General features: G+C 36.2%; 2 protein-coding genes across 2 annotated transcripts in view; one reads left to right on the top strand and one right to left on the bottom strand.

Annotated features, from left to right (window-relative positions):
* LOC138932617 (cell adhesion molecule Dscam2) overlaps window positions 1-20,563 on the top strand; it is a 194,085-nt gene that overhangs the window by 5,470 nt on the left and 168,052 nt on the right. The window lies entirely within an intron of this gene.
* LOC138932472 (zinc finger protein 423) lies at window positions 16,104-19,571 on the bottom strand. The gene has a single exon (XM_070294357.1). It carries the CDS (start codon window positions 19,569-19,571, stop codon window positions 16,104-16,106), a length of 3,468 nt encoding a protein of 1,155 aa, XP_070150458.1.

Raw genomic sequence — 20,563 nt, 5'->3', positions numbered from 1 at the left:
ACATCCCATGCACGCAAACGTGACCTTACGTTTGTCGGGATTCACATTATTTTGTGACCGTGAAAAATGGGGAAATACCGTGTTCGGCATAAAAAAACGGACGTCGCTTATTTTTCGCAAGATTTATCCTTTATTATAAATTATTTTTGCGTTTAATTTTAACCCGTTCATTATGCATTCTACAACTGACAACGACGATGTTACCTCGGCTCGAGTGGATATTATTATCCATTAGATATAATGATTAATTATATTCATACGGACGGCATTTTTATGATGGACGATCACGTATCTTGAACGTGGTCGAGTCGCAAGTATGAGAAAAAAGTGTGTCGTAGTAGAATGCATTTGTAAATAATATTTCGCAAAATTAGCAAATCACTTGCATAATTCTTGATTATTATTATTTTATAATTTTTTATTTTTCTTAAAATTTAATAAAACTTTTTATATATAGAAAACATATTTTTATATAGAAAATTTCAAATATTATTCCGCGGAAGAAGAAATTAAACTAGTTTCATCAAGAAGATCGAGTTTTGCGCTTACATTTCGAATGACACTTGTGTGTGTGTGGGTATTCATCGGATTTACAGCCGGCGCGAGCATGCAATAAAGCAGTTGTAAAGTTTGTTTACATTGTGCAGCATTCGGCGTGGCAAATGAGAGGCGCGATGCTTTCGGCATAAAATGTCTTAAGCAATACATATATCGATAACGAAAGCACGCCATTATTTACGCAAATCATTTGTTTCTCCAGAAATTTCTAGGCAAATGTGTATGCGTTACTCGATAAATAATTATTAGAATGGCATGATAAAAAATCCGATTTATTTAGTTTTAGTATTGCAAAATAGACGAATTTCAAATATGGTATGATTAATATAAATTATTTATTTTTTCTAAAAAAAAAAAAAAAAATATTATTTAGTTAATTTGCATAAGATTTGTACAACATGAATTTTTATAACAATTAATTCATATATATATTATTCTCTCTTATATTGTATTCGGAAAATATTTTACATATACATATATGCGCGAAATCTCATTGTATTTCCAAGTAATATGTCATATTTGAATTTTCGATTATACGACGGGGTATTACGCGGTGATAAAACGTTTGAAGTGAGCATCAAATCTTCGCGTGTCCTACACTTGTCGCAATTCATTGTTACGATGCCTGATAATAATTAAATCCGAATTAAGATCGCGTTTGTCAAATAAATAGTTAGATATCATACGGGAGATCATTATTGTGTTGTAGACATCGTACGATGTACGATTCCCCTACTTTTCATTTTTTTTTTTTTTCAACATAATTTTCTTGTAACGAACGAGGAAAGAGCGCGATAAACAAGCGCTTTTTCACGTGCTCTTTTATCCGGGAAAATGAAATTGTCTGACGACAATTATACTGGTGACTGTATGCGCTTATCGTTAGTCATCGAGCAGGTAAAGAATTACAATAAAGAGCTCGCGTTTTTACGTCGTATTTTTCGCGCGAAAAGAAGCATGATCGCCGTTTCTTCAATTTTACTTGGTGGCTAATAATATCATCGGCTCCTACAACTACATATTATATAACCTCGTTGCGACTGCCAATACCGCTCACCTTGTATGTACGTAATGTAATTTTGCAGAAACATTTATCTTTCTGTTTGCGTGCGGTAACGAGCAAATTTGACGTATCGTGCACGTTTCCAATCTCGCGCGCGGTTCGATGTGCGAGATCGGAATTCTTGGGGTCTCGTTGCGCTATCGATAAGGCGCTTTGGGCTTGGAAATGTGCAGGGGAAATGCTCCGATAAGAATAAATCGATTTTATCACGCAATCGTTTCTGTTGTATGAGAAAATTTTAATGGTCGTTTTATTTAGCACGTTACAATTGAACGAATTGATTTTTACATGCTAGATAAATCAAAAATTTTAACTGTTCGAATTGAGGATATCTTGAAAATTTTCAAAATGCACATTTTCCGTAAAAGGAAAAGAAACGCGTGTGACCACGTTCATATATTTATTACGTAAAATAGAAAATCGCTCGTGTATCGCGTCAAAATAATTTCAAGACATTTAAGAGATGTAATCGTGTCATTATATAAATATGTAGAGGAGATAATATTATCCAGGGGATTTCTTTATCAATTATATATGGACATGTGGATAGTGAAGATCGATTGTAATTATGATGCAACTGATTCGACGATTCATCTTTTCTCTCGTCAATTGCCACTTGTTATGTCGGTTTTATCAGGCTTGTGATTTATCGCAAATTTTATCAATATTTTCCTACACTGCCGTATGAAAGTGCTTTTTCTTCGATAACTGTTCATGCGTATCATATTATCTAGGTTAAGCAAATTATTATGATAAATTAATAATGAAACTTTATTCTCTGAAATAAGTTTACTTAAATTTAATTGATTAAAGTTATATTATGTAAATATTTATATATTTTATATCTTTAATAATTTTTTTCTATATTTTTGTAGTGGCATTTTCTATTTCTATGTTTTTTTGTATGATTTTTCATCAAAATATATCTTGAAATGATTTTTAAACCAGCTGTAAAAATAAGGAATGGTAATCGGAGGGTGAAAAACAATAACAAGAGCTTAGTGTTCGTTAGACTATATTATTGGACGTGTCCAACTCTATTCTTGGCTAACAAATAATATTTATCGACGAACAATATAATCCCTATGAACTTACAATGTAATTTTGATTCCGAATATTTTGATTTTGAATTTCTTCCTACCTTCTTCTTTTTCTCATACGCTTTGTACCCTCAATCGCTCGTTGGCAATTACATTAACGGCTTTTCCGAAAGAAAAAAATATCGCATACAGAGGAAAGATGTATCAATATATATATATATATATATATATATATATATATATATATATATATATATATATAGGTAGAGCGTAGCGATGCAAAAGGAAAAATTATCTCTCTACGGCAAATCATCGTACGTGAATTTCAAAAATATCTTTCGGTCAAAGGTAAAAATACTTTTTTGATACCGAAGCACAACACACATTCCCTGTCTATATCACATATCTAATTTGTGTAAAAGAAACTAATTTTTTTCATTATGGCGATTGCTGTTTCACGTATTAAATTTACGTATCAAATCCTTTTTATATATATATATATATATATATATATATATATATATATATATATGTATGTATACATATGTACATATATATATATATGTATGTATATCGCGACCCGACTTTAGACTCTTTTTATTCGAAATAATATGTATAAAAAGTAATATGCGCACGCATGCGTTTATTAAGATTTTAAGTAAGTAATTCTTGATATAGTGTCTTTTACACAAATGAGTTACAGAAGACGCGTGCATTTTCTCGCAATAGTTTCTCATACTAATTAATTTAATCATACACGCGTCATGTTACCCTCTCAGTTCTTTATATATATCGATATACAGAGTGACTCGTATAACTGTTAATAGTTTAATACACTTCAAGGATTATATAATGAATTTTAATCGTTCTGGTCTCGAATTTCATAGATACCAGGAGCCTTTAAATTCATGTCAACATTGATCCCTCTTTACTTGTAGGACCACTCTGTATATAAATATATATATATATATATATATATATATGTTTTATATATATATGTGTGTATATATATATATATATATCATAGATATAGATACACAATAATTTTTGATTTTAGTTAGATCGTATTAAATTTACGATAATTAATGCCGTTCGTCATTTCTTGAAAATACTAAAACAAAAACATTATAGAGAGAATACGGTATAAAGACTACTATTTAATTACTATCGCATAAATATCTATAAATATATACGGTAGATGAAAGCATTATAATAGGAACATTCGTTTTGCAGCTGTTCTCTTAAATTACCGTCACACTTAAGGTAGTAAGGGGTAGCGATTACCGTAAATGAATCTCGATCGGTATCTCTTTGTTTATACGAACTTTCGTTATACAATTCTCGTATTACGTACAAAAACTAATGTACGATATATTTTCGTGAATCTTATCGTTCTAAAACGTTGGCAGAGTATTTGAAAAGTAATTCGTCTTCGAGAAGAACTTTGGCAAAAATATACAATAGGATCCATTAATTATTCAATTCGACCCTCGCAAAAATAGACGCGCCAATAGTGAATAGTCGGTTATTATTAAGCGACATTAGAATCAAAATAATTATTTGTCTGACATTTTTATATTACAAAATTATTATTATCGAGAGAGATACCAAATTTTCGCGCGTACAATCTAGAAATGAAAAATATAGCGTTTTAATAACTAGTCAAAACGCTATGACATCTGTTCTAATTTGATTATGTTTCGCCACGCATTTGCACAGTTGTATATAATTAGGTATTTACCTTCAATTTATATTTATATTCTTTCATAATCAGCGAGAAAGGAATGCTATAAAATTGAAAAATAAGGCGGTAATTATAAACTAAACTCGTTAAATATATTTATTATGTGGTTACAGTCTTTTACGCTTTTCGATAAAACACTTACATTCGATAATGTTATACTGCGCACATCTCGCACATAAACGTCTGTAAAATAACCGAAACTTACGATGACATTTTTTTTTGTAGTCGCGTTTATTATATATATATTCTAATGCACACTTTGGTAAATATATATTTAATAATTCGTCATGTGTCGACCCGATGTCCTCACACTTGTACTTTTTCTTGTTCCAGTAGATAAGATTAATTATGCTATTCCCGTCATCGGTCGAGGAAAGAATGTAACTAGGGGACCCTGAATCGTGATGCTTACCGATCGTATTAATTTAAATACCTATCACCCTTTGTCGGCTTCTTGCGGAATCGCTCTATCGATTTAATCACTAATTTTGATTATCCTCAAAACTTACACATTGTACATTTATATGCGTTACGTATTACGTATCTTAATTCTATATATACGCCCTTCTCTCCTCTTAAAGTACTCTTAATTTTACTCTATAAAATATTTAATTTTACAACGTCGCGCACACATTGATTACATTTTTCTGTCGATTAAGCGAAAGAAGAGCCGGTATAGAATTTTCAAATATTATGTAAAAGATGAAATATTTTTTTAATTCTTCTGAATGAAAACTCTTTAAAAAAAAAAAAGCCACGGTTGTAAAAATTATCCAGCTGTTTTTAATAGATATTTTTAATTATGTTTGTACATATAATTTCCCTTTAGTATAATATTTTATATATTTAGACGGGGTGGGGGGGGGAGAGGGAGGGGGGAGGAGGGGATGATAGGTTTTGTACTTTTTTTTATATAAAATAATATAATTTTTTGTGTACGATTATTACGTAATACAGCGATATTATATAGGCATATTTGTATGTGTTGAAAGAGAGAGGCTTCTTCTTCTGCTTATCGATTAAATTACATATATCGATGTGCGCGCGCGAATACGATACGGTTGGTCCAATTCCATCGGAGTCAGCTTTGTTCGATGTAACAAATCTATTCCGATCGGACTAACCTGACGTGTCGTCGCTCGGTAAAGCTCAGTTTAGGAACCTAGCCGTTTACAATGTAATAGGAACTGAATTTTCTCTTGCGCGACGCGAACCTCAGTCGTAATTGCCGCGCAAGGTCATCTTTGATAAATGTCGCGATAGACACGACATTTTTTTTTTCCACGCGAGCGCTCCTCGTCTTCGCAAATGTCTGAATAAAAAGACGTATGACTTTGTAAAAATCTTCATTGCTGAGGTAGCCACGCGATTCCTGAGGATTGGCATTCCGCAGTTGCGTCATTGGGACATTGTTACAATATCAGTGTCTATACTGGGTATACGAAGATTAGTAATCGGAATGTAGCACTCATAAAAACAAGATAGAAATGGATTGTTATTAATAGACTTTTTTCTTTTGTCTCGATATTACATATATATATATATATATATATGATTTGCTTAAAAAAAGTTATTGTGAAAAATTGTTATTTTAATCTCTCTTACGATTAATTTATTTCAATAAAAGTCGTTATATCTGTAAAGGAATTTATTTAGAAAAATATACGGTAGAGAGCTAAAATTTGTTTAACTTAAAATTTAAAAATTATATCATCATAAAAAATATTAAACTAAATAATTAAATAATTAAAGTATTAATTATTTTCTATATACCATATTCTTCCGTGTACGTATGAAATATAAATATCGCTTGTATAACGTTTCCAGGACTATCATTGTCTCGCGCTTGTTGAACTTAAATGCAAACTGGGGGATTCTCCAAGTTATTAATAAGAATTATTATAATCGATTAATTGTCATTAACATACATTGGCTTATAAAGAAAAATGCAGATGACTGAAAAAAAGAAATGATAAATATTATAAATACATATAATTTTTTTTTTTAATGGTTGCCACTCCGTATAATGGTTATTAATATTGATATGCCAACAGTGGTTACTGCATAACTCTATTAAAATTTTATATGTCATTGATTTGTTTTCTTTTCCTTCTTTTTTTTTATATATTTTTTTAGATAAAATTGCGATACACAGTATATATTAATCATCAATACATTTCTATGAAAAAAAATAGATAAAATAATTTATTTTCTTTCGTAGAGAGATAAGATAATTATTATATATATATATATATATATATATATATATATATATATATATATATGTACGTGTGTATAAAATCACATTAATGTCAATATCAACTGAACATAAATTTTAATCTTAATTAGCAATTTTTATTAAAACAGATTCAATGTTATACTTGCATCAAAAGTCTTTGATATCTCGGATTATCTGTCGATAGAAAGATCTGTACGAGACACTTGGAGTCATATATTCTCGCGTAATGAAATCTCAAACAAACTTCAATTCTTTGTAAGTTTCTTTTCAAATTGCATCTCTCTCGCTATTGTATCACACCTTTCCCCCGCGCCTTAAAATAGAAGGCCGAAAAAACGCGACACGTGTCACGCGCAGGAGTTTTCCCTCCTTCCATATTTTCACATTTCTCTCATATGGCGTCAACCCTAATTTCACGAATTCCGCGGTGTTTTACAAACTTTTTTTTTTGCGCCGATTCTTTACGATCGATGCGCTTTACCCATCTGGCGTCGCCGGTCATTGCGATAGGGGCCGTCGAGGCCCAACAATAGTGAGTTAAGCCGACGATAGTAAGGGAAGAGAGAGACAGAGAAAGACAGAGAACGAGAGAAGCGAAATCTTATAAAGGATTTCCAAAATATTGTGTAAATCGGTTAGGAGAAAGGGAGTTGTGTGCCAGCTGAAAATTTGGGGTGAAATCCTTCGAAATGGGGGAAAACGCGCGCGCACCCGGCGCGTGGACGGATCGCTAAATAAATAAAGGGTTATATGCGAGGATTTAATCTTTTCTCTCTGCGATAGTGCACACGAACAGAGCCCGGCACAATGCTCCCATTTTCAACCCTTCGCCGTTTCTCGATTCCTGTTTCGCGGATTCTCCGCATTTACCCTTTTCGTGGAAGCGCTCGACTGGAAATTTTTCTGTGATTCGCGACGCAAGCTGAAAAGCTGTGAAAGGGTTTCCGGGACAGTTCCCCGTTTCTTGCTCTTTTTTTTTCACTTTTTTTCTGCATTACATCGAAGGGTTCGTATGACGGGTCGCGGAACGCGCTTACGAAATATTGTACCTCCTATGCTTATCCAATATTTCATTGTCCAAGACATGTGTCGAGCTCGTTCAACAATAAATTTGGAATCTAGTTGGATATAATTGAGATACGAGCGCGATCTTTCACACATTTTTCTATTTTTTCTATATTTTAATAATAATTGCATATATATAATTAAAAATAGTTAATTAAATAAAACTTAAATTCAAAATAAATTTAAATGTCACTTGTCTAGAAAAATTTGAAAATAACTTTTGAGAGATGTTGAATCTTCTTTGGTTAGAGCATTTAATCAGTTAATAATTTTGGACGTGAAATCGATCATGATAATTGTTCGCGATAATATTATTTACTTGCGAAGATTGCGAATTGCGATATCATCGTCTGCTGTTCGCGATGTTTTCTCCGACGATTGTTGACAAAATTAAGATTTTATATTCTATTGAATTTAACGATATTGTTAAAATAATTCAATATTTATCTCTATATATTCGATTAAATATGATCGCGCAATTACTGGAAATATCTTGGTTTGCAAATTAAAAAAATATATTAATAAAATGTAATTAAGAATTATTGTAAAAATATAGAAATGGCCCGTATTAGATCTTTTGTTTAAACTATCTGGAAATTGTTATAAATAAATTTAATATCATCATAAGTAACTACTTTCTCAAATTCCTTAGAATCTTATCTCTTTAATTGCTGTTTTCTGTTGTGTTTTTACGAGTTTTTCCGCGCGGGAAATTTCATTGACCTTTGTCCCGGCACGTGGATTTCTTCGATCGTACAAAACGTCGCGGTGAAGTTGAAAACGAGGGAAAGGACGCAGGAAACGCGCTGGCAGTCGCCGCGATAGTGGTGGTGATGATTGTGACGGTAGTGGTGAAATTATTACGGGAGGATAAAATTTCTACAAGTTCGTAGAAGAGACGATAGGGGAAGAAAGTGAACGCGCAAAGGGGAACAAAGTCGAAGAGTGGTTAGTCCAAGGAGGAGTAAAGGGAAAAGGGGAGAGGCTTTGATAATTGCAATCCACTTCCTTGTGGGGATATAAGCAAGTTGCGGCGATTGATGAGTAGGGGAAGCAAGGTGGACCGAACTGAGTGGAAGGAGAGATTGAACAGTTCGATATATTTTTCTGAAATTTACCGTGGATCCCCAGCCGTCCTTTTGTAAATAAATAACAAGAAAACAAAACGATCATCGTTATTGTATCCGGCGAGGCTGGGATACAGCATTAAGAAAGAAATAAAAAGAGGAAACAGTGGCCATCTTTGAGCCGTCTAAAAGCTAACTTGCAGGTTTTAAGACTTGAATCTTGCAATCAGTCCTTTGTATCGCGTAAATGCGTAATCTATTTTTTTCAGACACGATGAGAATAATGTAGATCAATATTTTTTCATGAAGATATGAGTTATAAACAATTAATATAAATATGTTTAATATTAAAGATACTAAAGAGATATTAAAATTTTATTAAAGATATTTCTTTAAGTATATATAAATCTTAATATATTTTTTGATATTTAAAAATATTTAAATATTTAAAAAATTGAAAGAACTTAAAAAAAAAAAATACACTGGGACACAGCACATGTCTCTTGTAAACACATGATTCATAATTTTTTTTCTTCAAAATATCCAGTAAAATCTGTTAAGTTCAGATCAACAGTCTCAGCTCTTTTTATTGCGCGATATACGCGCGATAACGAACGATAATGAAATATCTTCCGTCTTTATATCTACACGACGAAAGACCACCACTTTCGCGCCACGCATTTCTCCTTCGTTTTCGGAGCTCTTGGAAACCGCAAGATATTATTGATTTTTATACATATCCCCCGTACAGCCGGACTCTCGGTATATGTGTGTGCGAGCGCGGATGGACATCCGTTTTTCGAGTTCGTATACACGCGCACGTATCTGTGTGTTTACGTAGAGACTAGAGGGGTTTAGTTGTGTGTCATTTACTCATCGGTCGTCGCTCGATGCGCGCGCGCAAGAAAGACGCGACGAATCTTTCCGCTTTCCCTTTTCAAATCGACTCGACTCTCCACAGGCTATCAAGTAAAAGGAAAACTTCTATATAGCGCAAGCGCTTGGTGTTCCTCTTGATTGAAAATCATCGTATCCGCTTTTTCCTTCGTTCGATAGCGCCCATCGTTTCGCTGTCGGAAAATAATGTCTCGAATCGTTCACCATTACTAATAAATAACGTAGTGTCTCGAGGGAATATCATCGGAATTTCTCACTAGGTTCTCTATTTTTCTTTTAATACAGAGTTAAAATATCTTTAACTTTCTTATTCACTCTATATAAAATAATCCAGAAAAATTACATTCGACGAATACTATTTTTTCTACTATTTAGAGGAGCTTCTGCTTTACATGCACACACAAAAAAAAAAAAAAAAAAAAAAAACACGTGAGGCGCATGTGTATGTACAATTTATCAAATTTAATTTGTTTGAGATATCATTTGTCATCGGTGGTAAAAAGGCACCCTAGGAGCGACACCCTTAAAAAACAAAACCGACGAGTCCGACGGTGATGTAACAGCCGCTCATCGAACTGAATTGGGTAACTCGATATCTTAAAACCAGCGTTTCAAATCGGTGTAATATCGACGAGTTCGAATTTCGATGCTTTGATTCGAGACACACGAAAATGATCTCTATATTTATTCATCGCGATCATCTTCGTGTACATGTTTCATTATTTATAGTATCGATAATTGAACTCACTGAAATTTTATAAACTTAAAACTTGTGCAGATTGATTAAATATAAAATAAAAAAATATAGAAAGAAATAGAAAGAAATAGGATAACAAAAAAAGAAACAAAAATGAATAAAAGAGAGAAAAAAATTTTATTTGCATAAATTCTTTTGATCACACGTATAAATAAATTAACGTAGAAATAATTGCAAAAAAAAAAAAAAAATCAGGACCGTATATATAAATATAGCATGTTTACAAAGTAAATAATACCCTTTTGTATTTTCTTTTCCATTTTAGATGAAAGATTGTAATTTCATGACATCGAGAGACTAATCTTTCGAAATGATGTACCTATAATCATAATTACTTTTCGCGGATAAACGAAAGTGAGGAGAAAAAGATTTTTATATAAATATATAAAATAAAAAATAATAAAAATAATGTATCTCGTTTCGTGTAGTCTTATATAAAAATATGCGATTAGTCGAGCAATGACAAATTGATTACGCTGTAATCGAAATACTTTGCCTTGATTAGGTGTGACTAGATCGTGTGACTAGATCAGACATTGGAATTGTAAATCGCTTCCAAAATGACTAGACATACTATTCATTAATTCCACTAATTTCATGAAATATACGCTCTATACCGTATGTTTATCGAACGCGTACGCTCGTATGCACCCATTGTTACACGGATTACACGATGTACACGTAAATATTTACAGTAGAGTCTCCTTAAATTTGACTCTATTAAATTTTCGTATTTCTTCACACATACTTTCACGAACACTAACATCGCCTCCTCTTACAATGGATAGATCGTTAATTTATATTTTCCAAGAATTTTTCGCTCCTATACTTCCAATGGATCAAAATTAACGAGACTCTACTGTATGTAATTCTCATTTGTATTATTCACATACTGAAATATATACTTAGGTTACGGCGCTCTTATAATATAATTAATAATATATATCAATGAACAATATATATATATATATATATATATATATATATATATACTTTATGTTTTTTCTTTTGGTTTACGGGTAAAATTTTGATTTTGTGCTCAATTATGTTACAAAGGCAATGCTGATTTCGGGCATGCGAGCCGCTAGGACTTCTCTCAGAACTCTATTATGATCTTACGTTCATCGGCTTTGGCATACATCGACATTCGTAATTAACTGATTACAATCAGCACCCGTCCATTATACTCTCGTAAAATTAAAAATTTAAATATAATATAAATAGGAAAAAGAGAGAAAATTTAATTTTGATTCACCAATGTCGATGCGACTAAAACTATAATTTTCACTTTTCCGCAATGAAGAAAAATTATTTCGCGCGTATAATTCTTTGATGTTCGATGAAAAGAGCGAAGGTTTGCAACGTTTGATACAGGTTTAATAATAATGATTAAAAACGGCACATATAGAAAAGTCTTTAAATTAAACGTTTCAATAGCTTTATGATAAAATTAACATTTTTCTATCGATAATTTTCATCGCCAAATATCGTCGTTAGTATTCAATAACATCTCGAAGTATAGTAGATATAAGAATTTTTTTGATATCTTACATTTTTCGAAATTTATGCTCTTTTATATCGAAGTATCAAAAAAATTATCTCGTTATTATTCGGAAATGAATGCAATCACGAGCGCGAAAAACCATGATCTACCCGGCGATGCCCAGATTTATTATCCACCCCGTGTATGTCTCTGTGTACGTATGCGTATGCGTATGTACGGTCTCCATTTCTCTCGATAACAATTAAAATCTGTATCCCCCTGTGCGTAACGCGTCGCGCACGGGCCATTAAATGCACAATACGCGTATCTGCATAGGATCCGCAATTAAGAGCGGGGTGGAGATAGACGTTTTGCATGTCACCGCGCGTCGCGCACGTGGGTCGAGAAGAATGGGCGAGAGCCGCCGGGTAAATCGGGGGACAGGAGGGGGAAGGGCGAGAATGCATAGCGCCTTCCTCTTCCCATTCCGAGTTTCATTCTCGGACTTTTTCGGAAAAATCCTCGCCAAGGTTGCGACCTCCTTTCTCCTCTCTGACCTTCTCGTTAGAGGGGCGGGGAGAGAAGGGGGAGGAAACCAGATGTGGGGGACCCATCTCGCTTGTCCGGACCCATCTCGACAATGCCGTCTAAAAATTCGTTTTCTCCCCAACCAAATTCTCTCCTTCTCCCTTCATTCGACAATGTTTCCGCTTCTTACTTTTTCCCACTCCCTCGATGGATTTGTGTAATAGCCGATCGCCTCCCTCCTCCCCTAAGGTATGTTAATGCACGCGTGCGCGCATACTAATTCAGAAGAATTTTCGGCAACGGCCGGCCCTTCGGGGTGCGCGCACCATTAAATGACGCAGTTCTCGAATTTCAGCTGCGCGCGCGGGGAAAACTTTTATGGCCTTTGAGACAAAAACCAGTTCAGGCAATGGAAATAGCTCGGAATAAATCATCGCCGTCTTTGACATCGAATGTTGCATTTCAGTGGGAATCGATGCGTTTCTATCCGATCGCAATTATTTATTGTCTCATCCATTATTCGCGATATATCGTTTCATGAAGGATCGTGCGTCATTATTCGTTGCTCAAATTAAATTCTCAAAATTGCACGATTATCAATTCAGCTATTACAATTATTTATTTCTAAATATACATAAATATGCTGTATAGCTTTTTTATTTTCAAAAATATAATCTGTATTATATTTATTTTAGGTATTATATTATTTATTTATATTTATTATAATATTACTTTTATTTTAGGAAGATTAGGGAATCAAGTAGAATGAAAAATGATATTGTATATAAAAAAATTTTTAACGTTTTTTCGCTTCTAATAATTTTTGCTAATTTTCGGAAATAAAAATATTTGTAAAATATCGATCTGTGCAATGTGATTGCACTGGGTAAGCAGCATTATTATTTCACGATAGCAAGGGCTTTATCGCGTGGGCGGAAATGCATGTTTGTTCATCGTCGAGGGATAGATGCACCGGTGCCCTGCGAGGAACGTATTTTGGGAAACTAGACAGGTTATAGAACGGCTGTATGCTTCGCTATCGAGAGTATGGTCAATGTACAGTTAACTGCAGCTGTCTTTTCGAACATTTCGATCGAATTCAGGTCTTGACCGTTGCCGAAAAAATAATCCAAGTTTTTTTGCGTCAAAATAATTTAATGAAGTTTTCGTAGCTCAGCTTTCGAATAATCTACATTTTCAATTTTTAACTTTTAAGGAAACAATGAAATATAAATAATTTAAATATCTTTTTTATGTTGTTTTTTCTTGTCTTGAAAAAAATTTTTTAGAAATACAATAATTTAAAGCTATTCTATGTCGTGCGAAAACCTTAAATGGATATCGTGCGTCATGAAATTATCATATCTTTATATGATTCTGAGATAAACATTTATATGTAACGTTTTTGGAAAACGATTATTTAATTATTTATATTAATTATCCTCAACGTAGAAAATTTTATAATTACGTCGAATAGATGAGAGAGATCGACTATTACACGATACAATCGAGAAAGTATACCCGATAGAAAACTTATTTATGATAATAACATATATGGATCAGATTGTTATATCGGGTATTTTATCGAGATCTGCGTGATAATTCGTGCGAGGTAATTCGCGGATTTTACAAATTGCGAAGGCACGAGATTCGAAACAATTTTCCGCAGGAACTTTTATCTCGAACTCGACGTCTCCTCGCATTTTTTTTTTTTTTTTTTTACTGACTAGACTAGATAACTCTTAGTTAAAAATCCAAGTGTGCTCTATATAATTTTAAAATATATAGATCGTATATATATTTATATATAAATTGGAGGCGGTTTGTCAAATATTCGTGTGGATCGAGCTTGGTCGGTTTGCGACCCCCCTAAGATAGAGGGGGCCGATCATATTATATTGATATCCGCGGAACATTTACAAGACACACGCTATATCATCACATTAAATTTAAAAGTTATTTAAAGTCTATGTAATGTGTTGGCTGTGTTTACGATTGTACTTTTTGTTGCGGGTTATACTGTGTCCACCCCTGAGTTGGTTGGCGATTCTCTTTGCACATTGATATTCAATGCTCTGTTAATCATTATGTCAGAATCATACTGTCGCGACGATAATTAGCAGTCGCGCTTAATTAACGTCTTTCGCCGATTTTTCGAAGTCTAGCGTACTAGAGGTCTAGCGTCTAGAGATATTTATCACATATACATATATATGTGATAAATATCACTATAAATCTTCTTAATCTCTGAAAACTCTCTGCTTATTTTTTTACGCGTAAATATATGTATATATATAATATTGACTAGAATAGTCGCGAAAGAAAAAGTAAGAAATAACGTATTAATTGATGTGGTAAAAGGTAATACATCTCCGATTTAATTGCTACTTAAATATATTATGGAAGAGGTTTTTCTGAATAATTCCCCGTAAGAAATAAGTGGGGGACGGCATTGGTTTAGGAGATATAACAAATTAAAATGTCATACTTTTTTAATGCTTTTCCTATTATAAAATAAGGAAAAATTAATTATGTTTACATTGTATTTGTGTAAAGCAAACGTGGAGAAAGTGTTTGTTTACGGGATAGATATTCATTATATTTAAGTAGCAATAAAAATGGAGGCCTATTATCTTTTATGCAGTTTTATCATTAATGTCAATCGAATGATCATGCTTGATCTTACGTTCAATTTCTTTCATTCAGAGAAAATCAAATCTAAATTAAAAAAGCAAAGAGAGAGAGAGAGAGAGAGAGAAAATAGAATGCGAAAAAACAAAGAACAAAGAGGCTCCCGATATAAGAGAGTTTATCGCGATTAAAATAGGAACTTTGTCGATCACCCGTTTGTGCTTTTAATTAGTTATGATTAAGTATTTACAAGAATATATAACGAGTATGTTGCTCTACTTAGAACAATAATAACAATCTTGTCTCGTTATTTTTGGAGGGAGAACTTCCCTTTTGAAGAAAACCGTTCGTCTCGGCCGGTCTGGTATAAAATCTCGTCACTCTTTAAACTACTTTGAAATAAGATTGCGCGGTAAAATAGTTCTATTCCTTGATGCTTCAAGATGTTCACGTATTTTATACGTACGAATTGATCATGAAATTTTGCAATTTTGCTTTGTGCCGACAAATTTTTTTGGAACGAAATACCGTCAGATGGAATTATCATTTTCATACGAACATTACGCAAAAGACGTGAAAAGAAAATTTTGAGACTGATTAACGCCTAAGAAAATAATTCAAAAAATTTTCAGAATGTGTTTAGGAAAAATTATTTTTTCAATAAATATTTTCTCAAACGTCGAACGGTTTTGAAAATAATTTCTAGCACAATAAAAAATTAAAACGTTTTAAAAACGTAAAATATAAGCTTATTTGACTGGTATCACGTTAATTCGACTTTTTCATTTTGTCAATTCGCAACATAAAAGCAAAGAGCTCGCTTAATCTATAATAGTGGAGTTTGTAAAAAATGCGAAAAATACGTAAAAATTAGTGAAACGTCAGAATATTACGGTGCAAATAACACTTGCTGTTCGTCTTGCACAGTAAATAGGAATCAATACCATGTGCTCAGTTCGCAGATGTAGATGCTGTCGCTCGTGCTCTTTCAAGATACGGAGATACGAGGCGAATATGATAAAAATCTAAATTCAAGCGGGGGTGAGAGTGAAGGAAGCGGTCAAGGCGTTGCTGATTCTGGATTTGACCGGCAAATAGACCAGAGCTGGCGCGAATCTCTTCGTCGAGCTGGATTCGGCGCCCGCTTGCATCAGATCCTGCTCCTCGATCAGGAACGGTTGCATAATAGTTTTATCCGGGTTCGAGTTCATGTCCTGCGGCATCGCGTAACAGGCCGGTACCTTCTGCTTATTCGCCACATCTTTCAGAGTCTTACTGAGTTCGGTGATCACGCTCTCCGTTGGATCGCCGATCATTTTGTGATCTTTCCGCACGTGTTTCTTGATCCGATTTAGATTCGTCGTCGCGTAGCCGCACTGAGCGCACTTGTACGCGCCATGAGCAGTCACTTGCACGGCGGTTTCATCCTGCCGTTGGTTCTTCGCGGGCTCGGGAATATTTCCATCGATCTGCGGACTGCATCCTGCTCGGTTGTCCTTGATCGTATCTTGATCGGCTTTGTTCTTAGCGTCGCTCGTCTTGACATCAGCATCCGATCTCAAATTATTTAGAAGAGGATGCTGAAATTGCGATAGCAAAGTGGGAATTTGATGCTTAGCGAGTAAATGCTGATGAAGTAGCTCTAGTTGATGGAAGTCCTGCAAGCAGATCGGGCATTGCAGCGGTCGATCACCTTCGATGTTTTCCTGAAAACTTACGTGCGATCGCTCGTGAAGGAAGAGTAACGGTAGTACGGAGGTCGCAAAGTTGCAGTAGGCGCAACGATAGTTTTTCAACTGATGTTCCTCGGATGAAGAACCAAAGAGATTTGACAACACCTGATTCCCCAGACTCGTGCAATCGGTCGATTTGACTTGCTGAATAATCTCGAAACCATTGGGAATTTTCAGATTCGACGTTTGCTGGATATTTTTTACTGAAGCGACACTTTTGCCGCTGGTTCTGGGCGTCTCTTGATATTGCTGTTCTAATTCGCGCCATTTGTCAATTCCAACTTTGCCATGATCACCCATCAGGTGGGCTTTCAGCCACTTGATGCTACGAAACCTTCGGCTGCAGATCGGACACACTTCGGTGAAGTGAATAAAGTATTTGTGACTTAGATCGCCCAATTCCTGTTTCAAAACCGAATCTTCTGTGCCGGAAGCATCGTAAGGCTCCTGCTTGTTCGACGTTGATGCCGACGACGTGCTCTCATCGACGATTCCGTGGGTGTTGTGCTTGTGAACGCGTAAGAAATATTTGCTGCACAACTCTTTGTTGCAAATATTGCATATAACACCGCCGATCTGCGCACCATTTTCAATTTCGATACCGTGCATTCGTTGCATGTGCGTCTTCATAAAATACTTGTTGCACAATTCTTTGTTGCATATTTCGCAATAGCTGGACGTAGGCGTCATCGACGTCATTTTCTTCTCCGTCATCGTCGTCGTCGTTGTCGTGGTCGATGTCGTTTGACTGTTTAGAGTCTGATTTGTTGGTGTCGAACTAGCGGAAGAAGCGATTACTGTCGGTGGAAGTGTCGATAGCGTAATAACACTGGTCACGACAGGTTGATGCTCTTCGCTTATGTGTCTTCTTAGAGCTTCCTGGCTGGGATAATCCTTCTCGCACAGAGTGCAAAAGATAGTCGAAACGAGCTGAGTAGGTGGCATCTCCTGCGGCGATGACATTTCATCATTAGCGACACCGTGTTCGGTCGCCATATGAACGCGTAGAGCCGATCTAGAGTCGCACTCTTTACTGCAGACGGCGCAGGATAATCCTTTGCCAGAATCCAAACCGTTCAATTGCATGATCATCGTCTGCAGCTTTTGGAGATCCTCCGAGATCGAATCGGTACGCTGATCGGAACTGTCTAGATCATATTCTTGTTTCGGCGTGCCATGTTCTTCGCCCTCGTGTATCTTCCTGCAGTGCGCCTGATATAGGTCGATCGTTTGGAAGCGGATATCGCAAGATTTGCACTCATGCTCTTCGCCGATGCGATCGTTAGACTCCGAACCCGCGGGAGTAGTATCGGTCACGATTAGGTTCAGCGGACTGGTCTGCACTTGGTGCCACGTAGCGATAGCCGTGCCAGGATTGCCAGGTGACTTCTCGTTGTCTTGCACGATGATACCATGCCGTTTCATCTTATGCGTGCGTAAAAAGTACTTGTTACAGTATTCCTTGCAACAGATTTCACAAAACGCCTCAGGATTTATGACACCCAGACGACGCAAGAGATCGGCACTGAAACCAGAATCACGCGCCTGTTGAATGGATTGGGGAGAAAGATGTCTAGGAGCCGGCATGAAAGTGGCATCTTCCTGTTCGACGCCATATTCCTGCTTAAGAAGTGCCTCCATACCGCCGGGACTGTCGCGCGATATCTCCCGATCTTCCTCGTTCTGCGACAGAGAGATCTGTTGACCGTCTGATTGCTGATCCATCGATGACTCGTTTTTTTGCTTGTGCTTTTTTATCGCAGATTCTTCGTTGCGGAAACGTTTCTGCGGCGGCGTCGTTGGTGGTTCCAGCTTCACGCTCGTATTAGCTGCGTGGAAGTTTGTGGCGCTAAACATATTAACAGCATCCACAGCTGCGCTCGGCGCCGGCGAGTCCACATAGATCCCGTGTTTGTTGGCCTTGTGCGTCTTCAGGAAATATTTGTTACAAAACTCTTTGTTGCACAAGTCGCAGTACGCATCCGGATTAAAAATCTTGACCGGCACCGGACCGAGGGAGGATCTTGGAACTTGCTGGGGATCGGATAGGGGAAAACCCGGTAAAGGTAGATACTGCGCGAGAGTACCAGGAAAACCCGAGAGCGCCTGCAAATTATTGGTCATTGTGACGATCTGATTGACCGGACCACCTGACCACGATTCCTCGCTTTGCGATTGCATCTGCGTCTGCGATTGCACGTGTTGCTGACTACCGGACGCCAGCCACGTAGTCGCGAAGTTCTTGACGCTTAGGAGATTAACAGGACCATCATTAGTCTGATCCAGCTGCTGCGTCGGTTCTATTTTGACGGTGATACCCGGTATCGCCTGACTTGCGTTACCGTGCTCGTCGTCCACGTGGACGTTGAGCGTCTCATCGCTATCGAAGAACCGGCCGCAGGGCTGGCAACGGAACTCGCTGTTAAGATTCTCGTCTTTCAACGACGATTGATGATGATGGTGGTGTTGATGATGGTTATGCTCGTTGCTCAGCAACGGCGATCGTGATGACGGCTTACCTTCGCTATCCTCGTCCTCGCGCTCGTCCTCGCACGCATCCTCATGCGCACCTGTCGCTATGCTGCACGAGAATCTTACCGGTGTGGCTTGTTTCCGACGCTTTTTGGTTCCGACACCGAAATCGACGGAATCGCCGCGGACGCGCTTCCACGTGTCGCGCTCGCCGCAGCTCGAACCGTCGCTGTCCAGCTCTGCCTCTGCCATCGTTGTCATCGGCTCGTGCGACGATGTCATGTTCGATGACATCTCGATGGATCACGCGACCCGCAGCCCGCTCTTCCTACGATGTTGCCCGTCTAGCAAAGAACAGACAAATTTCTCTCGTTTAAAAAGTTGCGGAAAGTAAATCTGGCATTTAATAAAAATTTCGCGAAAACAGAAAATCCATCGAGCAGATTTTTTTCTTACTTTAAAAAAAATGATATTTTATGCAATTATTCACATCTATATTGTATCTATAATAATTATATACTCTAATATTATATATATAATATATATATATATATATTACTTTTTTGCTGGATTGTATAATTTATCATATTAGTATATTCGATATTTAATTCGAAAATATTTTTAATATACAGTTCGAATACACGTCGTCTCACTGGCATAGAAGATCGCGAATGCTTGTAGGAGGCGATATTAATTCGGTAGAAAGATGATAATAATTTCACTCGACGGGGTTTGAGGGGATGGAAGGTTGGGGTCGGCTAACGAGCACTTCGTGCTCTGCTGAAAGACACATGCGAAACTTGACGAACGAGATACGGCGAACGGGACACCCTCGCTCGCGCGCGATGGACATGCGGTCTCGAAGAAAGAGAGTGAAGGGGGAAGGGGGCGAGCACCCCCACATGACTCATATTATACATCCACCCCACGCATTCAGGGAATTCGGAGGATAGTACGAATATGCATTTCAGAAGCGCGACATAGTTACTAATTCAAGATGACAGCTTCGTATCGCGAATGCAAGTGAACGATACGCGGTTAGTGAACTCTCAACGATATCTAACCATTATGTCCAGTCGTGCGTGATACACACGTGAGAAAAGATCGCGTGAGCCGTGCGTGCACAGCTCGGGAACATTTTAATGATTCTCATAGGTAGAATTCCTATTTTATCGCCAATGTAGCAAAGGGGGAAAAAAAAAATTATCAATGCAGAAGTTTATTAATTTTCTTCTGCGATTTTACACTTTGTTGTCTTTATTAGATGTAAAAAAATTAATTACTAG

This window comes from Polyergus mexicanus, unplaced genomic scaffold, assembly GCF_030449975.1.
Source record: "Polyergus mexicanus isolate NDT 795.1 unplaced genomic scaffold, iyPolMexi1.0 SCAF_4, whole genome shotgun sequence".
Lineage (NCBI taxonomy): Eukaryota > Metazoa > Arthropoda > Insecta > Hymenoptera > Formicidae > Polyergus > Polyergus mexicanus.
Note: the sequence above shows the minus strand (reverse complement) of the source record. Positions and strands in the feature narration are given on the sequence as shown.

What these genes read in the sequence shown, in the direction of transcription:
- LOC138932472 (XM_070294357.1), bottom strand. Translation starts at nt 19,571, where the DNA reads ATGTCATCGAACATGACATCGTCGCACGAGCCGATGACAACGATGGCA.